This window comes from Leptinotarsa decemlineata, unplaced genomic scaffold, assembly GCF_025532065.1.
Source record: "Leptinotarsa decemlineata unplaced genomic scaffold, Ldec_3_MD MMD2_tig00002974_RagTag_RagTag, whole genome shotgun sequence".
NCBI classification, from domain to species: Eukaryota; Metazoa; Arthropoda; class Insecta; order Coleoptera; family Chrysomelidae; genus Leptinotarsa; species Leptinotarsa decemlineata.
In genome coordinates this window covers 12,526,746-12,543,380 of record NW_027412578.1, presented here as the reverse complement: position 1 = coordinate 12,543,380, position 16,635 = coordinate 12,526,746, and the positions used below count along the sequence as shown (strand labels likewise).

The 16,635-nt window shown below is 35.1% G+C and overlaps 1 protein-coding gene across 3 annotated transcripts in view; it reads left to right on the top strand.

Moving 5' to 3' along the window:
• The window catches only part of ATP8B (ATPase phospholipid transporting 8B), a 92,768-nt gene that overhangs the window by 24,230 nt on the left and 51,903 nt on the right, over window positions 1-16,635 (top strand). For 2 of the 3 annotated variants that reach the window (XM_074177499.1, XM_074177500.1), the window contains exon 2: window positions 15,935-16,407. In XM_074177499.1, coding sequence (XP_074033600.1) covers window positions 16,362-16,407 — 46 coding nt within the window. In that variant the 5' untranslated portion in view covers window positions 15,935-16,361. Of the gene's footprint in view, window positions 1-5,200; window positions 5,548-15,934; window positions 16,408-16,635 lie in introns of those variants that run through there. The other variant, XM_074177498.1, reaches the window with a different exon arrangement.

The following is a 16,635-nucleotide window of genomic DNA, read 5'->3' as shown; positions in this document are numbered from 1 at the left end:
CTCTAGAAATTTGGACATTCTTTTCAAATCATTTCGACAGTACTTCAATCTTCTCATAGTGGTATGTTTTTTACGAAGAAATATGACAGAAACCGATTTTATTGAATATTCGAAACCTACTCATTTTTTGATTGAACCTTCAGGAACCATTCTGCTCCAGTAAATTTTTTGCGTCTTCAGATCTCTTTCTTATTCAATAAATTGATCTTTTAAAAAACAGGTACTTGAAATTCAGGTACCTCAAATTGTAGAATTAGTAATTAAGACACGCCCGAGGAAGCCATTGTATGGCGAAACACGTGTTGCGTTTTTATAAAACTGTCTAGTGAAAATCACACAATAAAGTGTTTTTAGAATACGTTAGTTATGGATTTTCATCAAGTATCGGCCGATTCCATCATATATATTAAAAGTCGAAATTATGAGATAAAAGTCGAAAAAAATCGAACTTTCGACTTTTAAGTCGAAATTATGGTGAATCAAATAAACAAATAATCTTTGGCCCTTCTACGCTTCCGTAGAAATGAAAATGTATGGTAGATTAAATAAAATTTATGGGTTTCTTGCTTTTCTGCGTAAAAACACTTCTAAGACCTCTCACCTTGAACATCTACATCTCATTTCACATTCTTCGAAATTATCTAACAAATAAGAGCATAAAATAAATAAGTCACAATAGAGTGATTTACTGACTGCTTCAATGATCACAAGGAAGTGAAATGATCAAATCTGTACGTTTTTTTAACCTTTGAATTTTAATTGCCGGAAGCAATTTCGGCAGAATTTCAGTGAAAGGATATGTAGATCTCAGGAATGGAACGCTGCCAGATTTTTAAGGAAAGGGTAGTTTTTGTATGAATAATTTGAAAAGAAAAGATCAATGTCAGTGTTTCTCATGGTTAGGCTAGGTTAGGTTAGGTTTTTAATCTTCCATAGAGGACACACTGAAAAGTTATCTCGAAAAGTTACTGCGTAATCAAACCACTGAAGAGTTCAATTAGTCAGAATGAAAATTCACCTCATTTTTTGAACAGATAGCGTTGAGTAGACCCCAGTACCTCGAAACCATAGTTGGAAATAAAAATTAAAAAAATCGAAACTATTATCGGATATACCGAACATATAGGTATAGCCAGAACCTAGATATATAGTTAATCACCTCGTTATTATGTGTGTTCGACTAACAATAATACCTTCAAGCGATAAGTTAAATTCGGGATCATTAAATTTCAATTAACTTCAGCATTAGTTACACATTGTTATCTATCCCAAACTGAAAGGCTGATACTTTTGTTCAGAACATGCACTTTTTGATGTATTCTGTTTGTAAATGCAACACCTGCTAATTTATTTGGATGAATTATAATCATATAAGGAGTCTTTCTCTGAGCGCTTCCTATAATTAGGTTAGGTCCAAAGTGAGAGGGTCTATTCGACCCTCCACCACAACCCGCAAGGGCTTATTGTGGCTCACACCTATTCACAGTCGACCAAATAAATTCAGCTTCTCAACGAAGCCGATTAGTTTGTATGGTGAGTGGTCTTTCAGGTCAGCTATTGTTAATGAATTTATTATAAACAAATATAAACATTTTTTATAAGCAATTCGAAAAATTTTTTTGCATTATGTTAATTGGAAAAAAAACATGATTTTTAGAAAAAAAATGGTTTCTTAAAAACATTCCTTTGTTGCTAAAAAATGCGTTTGTTAATTAACAATCGTTTTTTCTACACGTCATGCGTGAAATGTCCGCATTTAGCGAACACAAGTCATGACGTAAAATTCGCCAAGTTGCGGTCTGCGAGCGAATCCTTGTGATCGACGCCAAATCGACCCGAATTCTCCTGCACACTCTCACAGACATAGGCGATGTTTTTGGCACATCTTGCGTTTCGTCGACGAACCGCAGGGTACGTCGGGAGGGAGGGAATCCAAATTTTCCCAAAGCCACCAGCAAACTTTCCCAACTTTCGAAAAAATGAAAGCCGAGGAATAGTTACTACTATAATAAATTAATTTTCTTACTTATCTATCCAAAGATTGGCTGAATGTTTATGCCCGTTAGGATATGCACAAACAAAAATAAATTTTGGTAATTATAAAAATAATAATGGGAATTATTCTACTTTGGACCAAGGTCCTTGGTCCACCATATCCACAATGTATAGGAATATTCAATACAAATGAAAGGAAACAACACTTGAATAATATTGTGCTTATTGTTTTCTACTATTATGTTTCCTATTTTTACGGCCCGAAATTTCCCCACTTTTCCAAGTCGAAAAAACAGCGAAAAGTTGTGAATTTTGTAAAATTGTCACTTCAAAATTTGTGTACTGTTCAGGAATGTTTTCTTACTTGGGAGAAATTAAACTTTTTTGAAGTTTTCAAACAACTCAGAATTTCAAAGTATGAGATCTCCAAGTTATACATGTTGGGAAATCTCCACCTTCTCCCGGTTCTTTCCCTTTCCTTATTACCTCTCCCTTTCTTATCCCTCATTTAAATTTTTTTATTTTTTCTTTCATTTCTTTACTATTATTTTTTCTATCTTCAAGGCCCAAAATTTCCCAACTTTTTCCCAAGTCGAAAAAACAGGGGGGAGGCTACCCCCTGTTACGGTTGAAACTCCTCAACAGTGTAGCAGTTTTTTGACAATAAGAGTTGCCTAACTTTTCTCTTGAAAATATGGATATTTCCTGAAACTTTAATGTCGTCGGGAAGTTTGTTATACAGTTTGCATCCCTGATAGTCAAAACTTTTTTGGTAGAGAACAGTTCAATGTTGGCTGGCTGGCAGTCAATTTAATAATAATAATAATAATACCGTCTTTATTATCTTCTAATACATTCAAATCGAATTAAACATGTACAATTCATTTATTATAAGAAGACAAAAGGCGAAGTTCAATTTACATGATGACAAGTCATCATTCAATTGCTCTTCCACTTAACCTCAAAAATGTCGCCTAGTACGCAAAGGAATAAACAAAAAGAATTTTTAAATATCTCAAAATATTATGACTATTTATAGATTTGTAATAGGTAGGTAGCTAATGATCATTAATAGTTTGAAGATAATAAGAATCGTTTGAAATTGATATTAAAATTTGTTTTTATTGCGGTATACATATGTACATGCCTCAAGTATGTATATTCCTGCAACTGTTAATATTTTTAAATTCTGAAATGCTCCCCTACAGGACTCCCTAAATCCTAACTTAGCAATGATCCTTACTGCATACTTCTGTGTCATGAACACTCGATCCACAGAGGAGCTTGTGTCCCAGTTCAGTATTCCATACCTGAGGGGAGAATTAAAATTCGCATAATAAAGCGTAAGTAAAATCTCTTCACTGCAGTGAGTGGAGAGATACCTGAGAGAATAACAAGAATTTCTGAGCTTTTTACACAAATTATCTACTTGTAGCTTCCACTGCAAGTTGTTATCAAATGTAACTCCTAACAATTTAGTTGTTGTTGTGGGATCCAATTGTAATTCGGTATTCTGGTATAGATTCACCTCATGGTGTTGACGTCGTACCGTGAATTGCTTTTAGCCATATTCCCCAACCGAATGTGGATGGGACCGTCCCAGGCTCACTTTATTGTGGCCACGTTCGGCTCTAAAGTATCAAATTTGTTAGCCACTGGCCGGATAGTCTTGGTAGCTGAGGCCAATACAAGAAGAGAAGAAGAAGAAGAAGCATACTAGTTTTTGTTTTATTCATTATCAAGTTGTTTTTTTTCACACCAAGTGATGACTCTACTGAAAGTGCCTCCAGTTATACTCATAACTGTGTTTAGGCCATCTTCAATAACCAGTATATTCGTGTCATCAGCGTAACATAAACAGTGAGTGGCAGAATTTCCATTTAGATACACTTATAGATCGTTTGCAGATGCTAAATACAGAAAAGGTCCCGATACCCGCAAACAGGCAAGTCTTTGCACCCTGAAAAGCGGTCATTTCTTTCATCTTTGAACATAGGATCAAATTGGAAGAGGTAGATATTAGGTTATTCCAAAGTTAGTAATGGGTGATTTTTTGAGAGGTATAGGATTTGATTTTCGAAACAACATAAAAAAATCGAAGAAATTGATGAAATCTCTATTGAAATTGATATAACGATCAATATAATATAATATTTGAAGATGATTTCATGCAAATCTTGTCCGCGGCTCCGCTTTAGATGGCCCATGCGCAAGGTCCAATTTTGCCACACTCTCTCCAACATATCGACCGGTATTTCACGTATAAATACTTCAATATTGGCTTCTAGAGCGTCAGTCGTTGCTGGTTTATCCCTGTAGACATGAGCCTTAACATGTCCCAACAAGAAATAATCCAAAGGCGTTAAATCACACGATCTAGGCGGCCAATTGACGGGTCTCCAACTTGGCCAACGCCAATTCACCAAATGTTGAACGTTGTGAGAGGTCGTGTGGCTTCAATTCTTGCACCAGCTGTATCTTATAAGGTTTTACATTTACGCAAAATTTTTCACGTGGTGGAGTAACAGAGACCCAATTGCTGGGAACGACGGCGAATCGACATTTTACGGTCATCACAAACACTGGCGGATACAGCCGCAATATTTTCTTCGGTCCTCACTCTATGTATGTGTGTTGGTGCTTTAATGTCCAATAATGTGAACTGGGTTCCAAATTTAGTCACAAGCTTTCGAATAGCTCCCTCAGTAGGCCGACGAAACTGCCCATAAATTGGAAGAAGTACACGATGCACTTTCTTCACCGAGCATGAATTTTGATAATAAAATTCAATAATGTTGTTCATTCGTAAGTCGATTCATGGTTAAATTATAGATCAAACTGAACAAGTTTGACAATGACACAAGTCACGATTCACGCGTGATCTGTGGAAAACAGTGTTGCCAAAAGGGTACCAGCAAAAAAAATCACTCATTATGTCTAGACTCTCCACTGTATATTATTGGAAGAGATGCTACAGCGCGATACACGATGTAAAATCTTCGAAAAAAACCAATGGAGGTCAAGTAGGGGGGTCGAAGTGTTCATCCTGCATCGAAACTTGCGTCCTTCAATGAACTAATCGCGTGTAATTTCCTGAACTTGTGTACTTTGCTAGCAAAATACTCACTTCGTGTAACGTTCGCCGTTATTTACCCAACGAGCACACTGATAACGAACTATCAGTGACTGATCCGTGTCAGTCTTTTTATCTTTTGCGGGAGAGTGCAAGTACACACGGCGGTTCACCATACCCACAAGACAATCGAAGATTCAATGTCGGCTGATTGATTTCTGCGCTGTTTCGTTGAAACAATTTCAATCTATTGGCCGGCGTCACCAAGTTCGCGTTCCACCAAATCCTCCACGTAGTCTTATCAGTCCGTATCTGTGATAAGGGTTTCGCAAGTCGCCGGCTGACGAAGCAGCGCGCGTTAGTTTGGGGAGTTTTCGGGATAGTACTGTTTTGTGTTTTCTTTCGACTTCGTGCTGGTGGATAGTGTTGAGAGGCTTGTGAATTCAACAGTGAGGTTATGGGCTTTTTGGTGTGATAGGGTAGGTGATGATTATGTTTTTATTATAGTTGATAGGTGCGGAAAATACTTGAATACGTCCAATTTCGTTCATAAAATGAACTACCTACACCTGAGGAAGAAAACGCTTTTTTTTCTGTTCTGAATTGGCTTTATTCATCAACGTGATCTCCATCAAGAGCAACACAATCATTCCTTTGTCGCTCTAATAGTCCAATCAACAAGTTCAAAAACATGAAAAATAGAGATAAAGGTCCTAAAAATATGAGCGATAGCTCATTCGATTCGGAATCACCTATAGAAAAATGCTTTTGAAGGATTTTGGTGCAGGTATAAAATTGCAATTGTTATTAATAAAATAAGATTTAAAAAATGGTATTCAGTTTTTCGTTAATAACCGAAAAAATATTAATATTTAAGCAATTTTGAAAAAAGCTCGTTAAAGAGGAGGAAATTTCCGATAAAAAAGTCCCGACTCCCGAAACTCTATTTCCATTATTTATAATTTTAATTTGATGTTGAAAATAGGGTTACGCGCGGCTGTTACGGCATGCGCGTGCTGCCGCTAAAGAGAGTTTATCAAAAGAAATAATTTTTTTATAACATAAAATGTCATTTTAAAAATTTGAAAAAATTGTAGTATCTTCTTAACACTTGAATGAATCAGGTCCCGTAGAAAAAAAAAAGTGTAATTACCATTTTTCAAAAAGTTATTCAAATGTTACCTAACAAATTTTTTCCCAATCTCCGTTGGCATAAATAATGGGATAAAAGGTATAAATAATCGGACTATAAATTTTAAACTTCGTGGAACCATGTTGATATATATACTTCATACGATCCTGCGACAAAAGTTCATAAAAAATTATTAATTTTTTAATTATGATTTTTTATAACTATTGCAAAATGAAATATCTAAAAATTGTTGATACATTTTTTTTTCAACTGATATTTAGCTATGTCTGTTTTCACATTAAACAATGGCAGTTATTAACATAGGATATGAATTTTTTACGTAATTTGTTTATTAAATTGTTTTAAACAAATAGAGAAATTCAATATTTTTGAAAAATTTTTTTTGCTATTTTGTTGTCTAGAGATAATAATTATTTTTTTTATATTTCGATTGTTTAAATAATTGGTTAAGAAATAATATTGCTTTTAAAAATCATAATTTACACTTTTGAATAGTTTGGCAAAACAAATTTTATTTATTATTTAATTGTTTATTAGTTTAAGAATTTGTTATAAATGAATATTGACCAACGTTATATTTTTTTCTGGAGCGGAAAAAAATTATAAAAATAGCTATATATAAAAAAGTGCCATAATTTTTTTTAATTTATTATAAAAGTATCTTGGTCAATATTTGTTTATAAAAATTGTTAAACTAATAAACAATTAAATAATAAATAAAAAAATTATTTTTTTCGCCAAACTATTTAAAAGTGTAAATTATGATTTTTTAAAGCAAAATTATTCCTTAACTAATTATTTAAACAATCGAAATATAAAAAAATCGATTTTAAACAATTAAAAATTAAAATAAAGAAAAAAAATTCTTAATCATAATTATCTCTGGACAACAAAATAGCAAAAAAACAATTTAATAAACAAATTACGTAAAAAATTCATATCCTATATCAATAACTACCATTGTTTAATGTGAAAACAGACAGAAATATCAATTGAAAAAAAAATTATCAACAATTTTCAGATATTTCATTTTGAAATAGTTATAAAAAATCATAAATGAAAAATTTATAAATTCTTATGAACTTTTATCGCAGGATCGATATATCAAAGGTATATACAGTGTGTCTCACTTCTCATGGAAACACCCCCGTGTTTAATATTCGAGGTAGAACGATGAAACTCTCAGGACTGATGGAAATGCTCAAAATGCACCTACCACTTGAATGGGGTTGGCCAAAGTGATATACACTGTCCGCCACTCGCGATGGAACACCCTTTTTTTACGGTAAAACATATTAGGGGCAAAATAGGCTCAAAATTCCTTTAGATTCGTGATCAGGATTACCAACTTACTACGAATACACTTTTCTCCTGAAAAAATTCAAGTCCTGAAAAATCCGAATTTGTCTCACTTCTTATGGAAACACCCCCGTATCTTCCGGGTGTGTTTCCCTCAGTTTCAGCAATAATCTCTTCTTTCGTGCGAAATTTCGTACCGGTGAGCATTTTTAGAGGTCTGCGAACAGCCAGCAGTCGCTGGGAACCAAATCTGGCGAATACGGTGGATCTGGGAGCAATTGTAAGTTCAATTCATGTAGTTTTGCTATTGTTTTGATTGACTTGTGCGTTGTCTTGATGAAACAAATTTTTTTCTTTGGCACATGCGGTCGTTTCTTTGCAATTTCGGCCTTCAAACGCTCTAATTACGCTATATAATATTCACTATTGATGGTATTTCCCTTCTCAAGATACTCGATGAATAATATACCACGCACATCCCAAAGTATCGAGGACATAACTTTTCCAGCTTTTAGGCGCTTTGGACATGATCCGCCAGTTGCTCTCCACTTAGATGGATCCTTGTTTCTGGGCAACGTACCGCGCGCTTTGCCCATTTTACAGCCGGAGAAGTAGTTGTTCTTCGGTAGGCTTTAGAAGAATTGTATTTTGTAGAAACGTCGGTGAGATGAATTAATTTTATTTCGAAATATTCATTTTTTAAAAGAAGATAAGTCGTAAAATGAATATGTTCAGGCATCTTCAAAAACTAATCCCATCTATTTTGACCTTGGTGAGGCATTGAAAATTGTTGCGCATTTTTCTCCATTATGACATATGCTTATATCGCAGATACTTCATCTTTTTAATTACTATACCTAATTACTATATCTACATCTTTTAATTACTATATGACTGAGTTTGATTATCTTTTACTTTTACATCTTTTAATTACTATATGACTGAGTTAATTTGAGAAATCTGAGTAAGAGTATTTTTCAAAGTTTTACATATTAATTTATTCATTATGTACGTCGTTTGCAAAGAATGTAGAGCAATTTGAAGTAATCCCTCCACATTGACAATGTTTCACAATTATTGTTAATTGAATTAAACAACTAGGTAACTCATATTTACTTTCGTGATTAAGTCAAGATAACGATACATTCACATTAACTGATTCATCTAGCGTCATTGAATATTATGTTTAATTTTATATTATTCTCGAGAGGTTCGGTTAAGCTTTATGATTATTCAAAAATTACATTGCATTTCTCAATATTCATCTATAAAAGGTTATCAGTTTGGAGTATAAATTATTTTTATACAATGCAGAATTGTAAGTAACAAATGTTAGGTGTAACTGATAATGTAGATAAAAGTTGATCGCTACACGTAGCGATTTTTTTTCCAGAATGATGTTTTAGTGAGTATGAAAACAGGAAATTTGTTTTTTGACGTGAGTTTGTTAAATAAGATTGCATTTGTTAAATATTTAGATTCTGATAAGTATCGAAAACAACAATAAATTAATCAATGAAGCAAAGAAAGTTGACAGATTTGAAATTGGTTGAAATAACCAAGTGTCCCCCGGAAAAAAGTGATGAACTTCAAAAAGTCGTTAAGACTTTTGAAGTGGTATATAAACGTAATAGTACAGAAAGTCGTTTCTTAGAAAAAGACCACGAATGGATTAATGGTGAGATTTTACTACAATGGTTGAGATAGAAATTGGATGTTCACCAAACAGAATTAGTTTTACGAATAATCTTCTTCAGTTATAATAGATGCCGACATCGATAATTTCTCATACACTGCTTCACACTATCTCGATAATCTGTGAATGTGATGCTGTGACATTTTCCTCAGATAGGCTCAAAACGGATGAGAGCATCTCACAGCATCTGTATCTTTCATACCTGAGAGTACTCTCCAGATAGAATGAAGGGGTTCAGGAATTGGAAGCGAACTATTTTGCGCCGTAATATGTTTTACCCAAAAATGGGGTGTTCCATCGCAAGTGGCGGACAGTGTATATCACTTTGGCCAACCCCATTCAGGTGGTAGGTGCATTTTGAGCATTTCCATCAGTCCTGAGAGTTTCATCGTTCCACCTCGAATATTACGGAAGATACGGGGGTGTGTCCATAAGAAGTGAGACAAATTGGGATTTTTCAAGACTGAAATTTTTTCAGGAAAATAGTGTATTCGTAGTAAGTTGGTAGTCCTGATCACGAATCTGAAGGAATTCTGAGCCTATTTTGCCCCCTCATATGTTTTACCGTGAACATAAGGTGTTCCATCGCGAGTGCCGGACGGTGTATATCACTTTGGCCAACCCCATTCAGGTGGTAGGTGCATTTTGAGCATTTCCATCAGTCCTGAGAGTTTCATCGTTCTACCTCGAATATTACGGAAGATACGGGGGTGTTTCCATGAGAAGTGAGTCTCATTTTTTTAAATTGGATGACAGCCTTCCTCAAGAATAATATTCATTAAAACTCATGTTGAAGTGAAATTTGTTGACTATGCTAATAAGATCCATATTTTTTTGTAATTTTATTTATTTGTAAAAATGTTATTATTATTATTTTCAATACAAAAAATATTTAATTTCATCTTCATTATTGATTTGTCTTTTTTTTATTGAGAATATCAAATTCATTTTTGGCCACGTTTCAGGTGCTTTTACAGCTCTGTGCGTCGCTTTTTTCACAATAATACTAATATTTTTCGTTCGTTATTGTTTTAAGCTTATTTTTTTTAAAAATTATTCTCAACGTGTTTTTTTAGTATACTGAATAATGCTTCTTCAATTTCAGGAGATTTTTTAAAATTTCACAGTTGACATTCAACATCACCTTGATCGGTATCACTGTTGATAATAAAAACGAATTTCTGTCAACAATCTGCCGTTTTATGGGATGCTCATGTAATCACCTCCAAAAATAAAACCTGATAAAACGGTCTCGGCTCGATTCGGCGGGAGCAAACAAATAATCTCTAATTACCGAATGCGGGGGTAATGTATGCAACTCGACTGCACGCACGTTGCTTAAAAAATATTTGCTCTTATGAATTATTTATTGACTGGTAAAGCTCTTGACCCCTACATGCGAACATGTCCCGTAGATCGATGGTTTGTGCAAATTGTACGTTGCTACATTCAAGTGTGTTGCTACCATATGCGGAGGGGTGTTCCATAGTCATAACTACAGGGGATGGGTTGCAATACCTAGCTATGTATGGTAATATACATTCTAACTTCGGCAAGAGAGATTTATTTCAATCATATTGTTTTAAACACCTGATCTGTTTCTCATACAATGTAAAATTATGGTCAGACCGAGAGTGTTTATGTAAACACTATTCATTGGCGTGTTTTGAGAAGATGTACAGTCAGATATATGTGTCACGTAGCTGAAAACTGCTCAGGATGTAGATATGTGCTGTGCTGTAATTGGCCTCGCAGCCGCCTCGTCTTGTATTTCGGTTTCCATCTCTTCAGATGGAGGATTTTCTACGGGTTCCTGAGGTTTTGGAGCCTCACTGGATATCTGATTTTCTTTGTTCTCAGGGTGGTTGGCCCTGAGTTTCTTAGACTTTCTTTGGGGGATTTCCATCTTTCCTGTTTTTGACGCCGCATTTTGTGCCGGCGTTTTGATCTTGTTCGTTGGTAGTTGTTTTGTTGGAGACTCTGTCTCCGCAGGACGCTTTTTATTAAGGGTCGCCTCTTCTTCCAGGCTTTTTTCAGAAGAATAGCCCAGCATATCATCTGGTGATTCGTAACCGCAGGCTCTTTTTTGTTCAAGTTCCTGCCTTTTTCTGCGGATTATTATGTGCGTGGATATGAATTCTTATGGGGAGACTTCGTGTAAGTCTAATAATTTAAATATCATGACCAGAACCGTGTCTCTCTTCTCGCTACTAGCATTGACGACAAACGTGTCAATAATTTCATCCATTTTTGCATCTTACTTCTGTGAATGCTCAACAACAACTGTCAGGGTGTGTTGTGTACTGTAGCGTACAACAACATAAAAATGTTCGCCCCTCCGGCGGGCTTTTCTGTGTGTATATAGTCTTTATGACTTTGGCCACCCCTATTCTCCAATGCACGAGCCGTCACTGGATATGAGCCCATCACTATCCCAGCCTCAATTTCATTATATTTTCATTTCACCTTTTATTGCTTATACACAATTGATATCTAAGCTATCCATTCTAATTTTCATTTATCCATATTAGACAATGGACGTCCGAACTAGTAAAATTCACCACTTTCAACCACGTTCAAACAAACATGCAAGAGCATGTTGATTATCGTGGGGCACATTTTCCAAAACAATAAAGCTATTTTTTCCCAAATTAAATAGTACCTAATCAGCAGATAATGGTCACGTTCACCTGTTCTTGAAAACAATCGACTTAATTATGTCATTCAGTCTATTCACTAAAAGGTTTTTTCTATTGTTCCAACTCGTCGTCATTAGTCTAGAATTTTGTCGCTGGCAGATTACACAGATATTCCGGCCAATCTCGGTAAAACAACCTTTATCACTTTGCAAGGCTATTTCGGGATTGACCCAATTAGGTCACTGACAAAAGCTTTTACGATTATGAGGTGAAATACAGTGCAACATTTTGAGTTTGCGGTGTTTCAAGTCTCCAACTGAGATAACAATTAATAACGATTTATTTAATTCCAGGATGTGCAGACCACAAATAGAAACAGTCGAAATGTAACCTTATTATGAATTAGAAATAAATACTTTTTTTTCTGATTACTTGTTGAAGATCCATAGTAATTTCATAAACTACACCTGTGTTAGCTAAACATGTTTGTGGAGATCAAATCGTAAGAAATAGAAATAGTTTATTCATCACTGAAATTTTCACACATACATAATTACAAGACTAAATACATCAGAAAACTTATTGGACTGGTCAAAAGTAAAACGCTAAAAGCAAAACACAAATGTTTGATCTTGAACAAACTTAAAATAGAAGACTACATGTATAAAATAAACTAAGTCATTTATCTAAGCACTAAAAGCAAGAAATTAATCCATACTGTAGAAGCAGTTATCCAACAAGAAATCATATAGTTCATTCCTCATTACAGTTTTACTTTTATGTATCCCTATAAAAGTTGTTATTTTATTGAAACATTTAATACCCAAGTATTTTGGGTAATTTTGACTCACACTCAAGCGAGAGTAGGGGTGGTACAAAGTATGTTCACCCCCAGTAGCGTAATTATGTATTTCAGAGTTTTTTGGATATAGGTGTTTGTATAGATTTGGTATCATAGATGAATAACACTAGCTGTAATATGAATAGGCACGGCAATGGTAGGATGTTGAATTTTTTAAACAGTGGTTTACAAGAGTCCAGTGGACGAGACTTGCCCATACAGCGAATGACTCTTTTCTGAACCTCAAAAATGCGGTCAGTGTATGCAGAGTTACCCCAGAAGATCAATCCATACTGTATCCTTGATTGTACCAGTCCATGATACATGAGTTTTATAACTTCTGTAGAGGCAGTGTCTCGCAGATTCCGAATTACGTCCTAAAAATCTAGCTACCTGACAGTATTCCAGAGTTTCACCACACATATTGATGTTGTTCATTAGATCTGGATTCGAGGTACCGTTCTTGGGTAAAAAATTGATAAACATAGTTTTCTTTATATTGCAGACAAGGTCATTGTCGTTACAGTATTCACTGAATTAATCACATGCATAATTACCCAAGTTTACCAGACTTCCCAAGTTTTTATGGGCTAAGACTATATTTGTGTCATCATCATAAAGTATCATTCTATTTGGTGTGGTACAGGTATCGTAGATGTCATTTGAAAATATTATAAAAAGAGTTGGTCCCAATATAGACCCCTGGGGCACTCCTAACTCAGCACTCTTACAGTCAGATTTGCTATTATTTATTACTGTCACTTGAGAACGATTTGTCAAATATGACAAATCCAATCATGTGGTATACCACGAATTCCAATGCTGTATAATTTACGAAAGAGTAAGTTGTGGTTAACCATATCAAATGCACGAGTTAAGTCATAGAATATACCTAGTACATTCTTCTTGTTGTTAAGCTGTTCATAGATAAAATTCAGAGCTTGTTCAATAGCCGTTGAAGTTGATTTAGCTTTCCTGAATCCGTTTTGGTTATTGGAGATGATTTTGTAATGTTCAAGGTAGGAGATCAGCCGGACAGAGTAGGCAGTTTCGAACGCTTTGGAAATTTGACTCTGAACACAAATAGCGCGATAGTTTGCAGCATCATGTTTGGAACCTTTGTTTTAAAATATTGGTATACATTTTGATTGTTTTAGGTCCGGAAAGATACCACTTGAAAATGACTCGTTTGTGAGATATGCCAGTGGTTCACAGATTAAATCCACAACTGATCTCAAAACTCTTCCATTAAATGTCATCAATTTCTGAAGCTCTCTTTGAGGTAGTTTTCATTAAAATTGTTCTCAATTCATCTGGCGTTACAGGCGTCAGAAAAAAGTTAAAAGGGGTAATGTTCATTTTTTTGTTTTTATTGGAGCTTAAGCTAATTTTTGGGAGGTTAGTAAAATGATTGTTAATATAATTACATTTGTCCAGTTCATCTCTAATAGGTTCTCCATTCTGGTTATGGATGTCAGAAAATGGTTTCTTATTATCTCTGTTACTATTTTTATTGATTATTTTCCAACTGTCACGTGCAAAATTATTGTACTTTTTTATTCTAGCGTCACTGATCTGTTTCTGATATATTTTCACAGTCGTTTGATATTTTTTTTAATTCCTTATATTTAGAGGAGTAGTTTTTGAAGAATATCAAGTCAACTTTAGGTAGAACCTGTCAAGCTAGTGACGGCTCGTGCATTAAAGAACAGGGGAGGCTAAAGTCATAAAGACTATATAGGTACACACAGAAAAGCCCGTCTGAGGCGCGAACATTTTTTGGGGTACCGCACTTATTCAAAGCAAAATACGTAATATTTGCATAAATGCAAACAAAAATTGTGCATTGCTAAAAATTATACGTATAAAACTGACAATTAGAAAACAACCCTAACCTGATTATTGAAAGAAATGATGGCCTCTTTTTGATTACAAGACGAAAATATATGTTCCTTAGATTTAAAATGTCTTTCTGTAGAACGAGGTAATTTTTTTAAATCGGAGTATCCTATTTTAGACCACGTTTGGTATTCGGTTTGTACGGAAAATAAAACACAGGGCCAACAAAAAAGTTTTTCTCGTTTAATGGAGCCGGTTAACCAATCGCATTTATCGTACCAACTAATATTGAATCCTCGATTTTGTCGATTGTCTGACGATTGTAGATTTAATAATGTAAAATTCATTATCATAAGATAAAGACTTAAAAAAAGCCGCCATCCTCCCGGAGAGTGCTGAGATTCTTATGGAAACTCACTTCCCAGGTTCTGTCTTTCCTGGAACGACGAACTGGATGGATGTACCAACAACACCCTCACAATACGACTGGCAATATGCTAGTGCAGTAATTGATGAGGACAAAATAAGACGGGCTATATCGGGCTTTTCCCCCTTTAAGTCACCAGGACCTGACGGTATAAGATCAGTCCTACTTCAGTGGGGACTGGACACTGTTATGCTGCACCTGGTTGGAATATTCAGAGCCTCTCCAGCTCTGAGGTATATTCCCAGTAAGTGGAGAGAAGTAAGAGTATTTATACCCAAACCAGGTAGTATGGACTACACCCTACCAAAAGCATTCCGACCAATTAATCTCACATCGTTTTTCTTAAAAACCATGGAGAGGCTATGTTAGCGGTATATAAGAGATGAAGTACTTGTTAACAACCCACTTCATTCAAATCAGCATGCATATACCCCGGGAAGGTCTACTGATTCGGCCCTTCACCACGTGGTTGGCAGAATAGAGATCATTAGACAACAAAGAATCCACCCTGGGTATATTCATAGATATCAAGGGAGCGTTTGATAAAACAACCTTTCCAACAATTACCTAGCAACTACACTCCAGGAATGTACCTGGTAGTAGAAGAATTGATACTCCAGATTATACAAATCAAAAGACATTTCTTAGCTAACTGACAATTTTGTTTTTCATTTATTTTTTTTATATATCTTCACAGATTATACTATGTAAGTACCCTACTATTAGTAAATGCCACTATTTTTCCCAATTCTGTAATTTGATTAATCCTGTAGAATAGTGTATGAAATAAATTAATGAACGCTGCAATGTTGAAGGCATTTTACTCAGTGAAAGGTATACATCGTGAATACTAGAGGACCAAAAATGGATCCTTGGGAAACAGCCAACTTTAAATTCGATTGTTTATTAGAATGTATCTCATATGCCTGTTGTGTAAATGCATGTTTTTAAAATCTTTCTTTTATTTTTCAGAACGGTTCATGGCCCGGATATCTGGTTCGGCAGGCACCCATGCGCGCCTCCTGTACTTTCCGTTCGCCCGCCACCGTCAACGCCGCCCCCCACGCCTTCTTTACCCCCCACGACTCGGCTCTTGCCAAAACAAACACCTCTACCGAATATCCCACAGGACCCATCCTCTGCATCAGCAAAAGTTTACTTAATACATACCAAGAACCTTAATAGTTAGCCCACGAATTTTTTTCTACCTCTGCAATATTTATATGAACGTATTTTATAGTTTTTTACCGTCTTTATATAGTAGTCTTTATATATCGTAGCTTTAAGTATAAAGTGGCCTTATTTTATTACCTGAACTGGAAGATTAAGTGACCTTATGTTTGCATTTAAGTCGTATTCGTACCTGTACCTGTTTCCATCCTAAGATTAATTCCTGAAAATGGTGGGCAGGTCGTCTATAAGGAGCAGTAGAACACATACCATAGGTGAGTTTCACTTGACTCGGTAGTTTTTTAGGTGCCAAAATATTAACACAACTTGGCAACGTCGCATTGTTTCATGTTGTAGGGACGACGTCTGTCGGAAATATCAGAACTAAGCCAGAAGGTAAAACAAAAATTAAGTCCTATCAGCTGTCTGTACGAATTATCGTGGTTTCTTGTGTTTTAAGTTAGCCGTATCAATCTATTTTATCTATTCTTCAGTTATTCAGT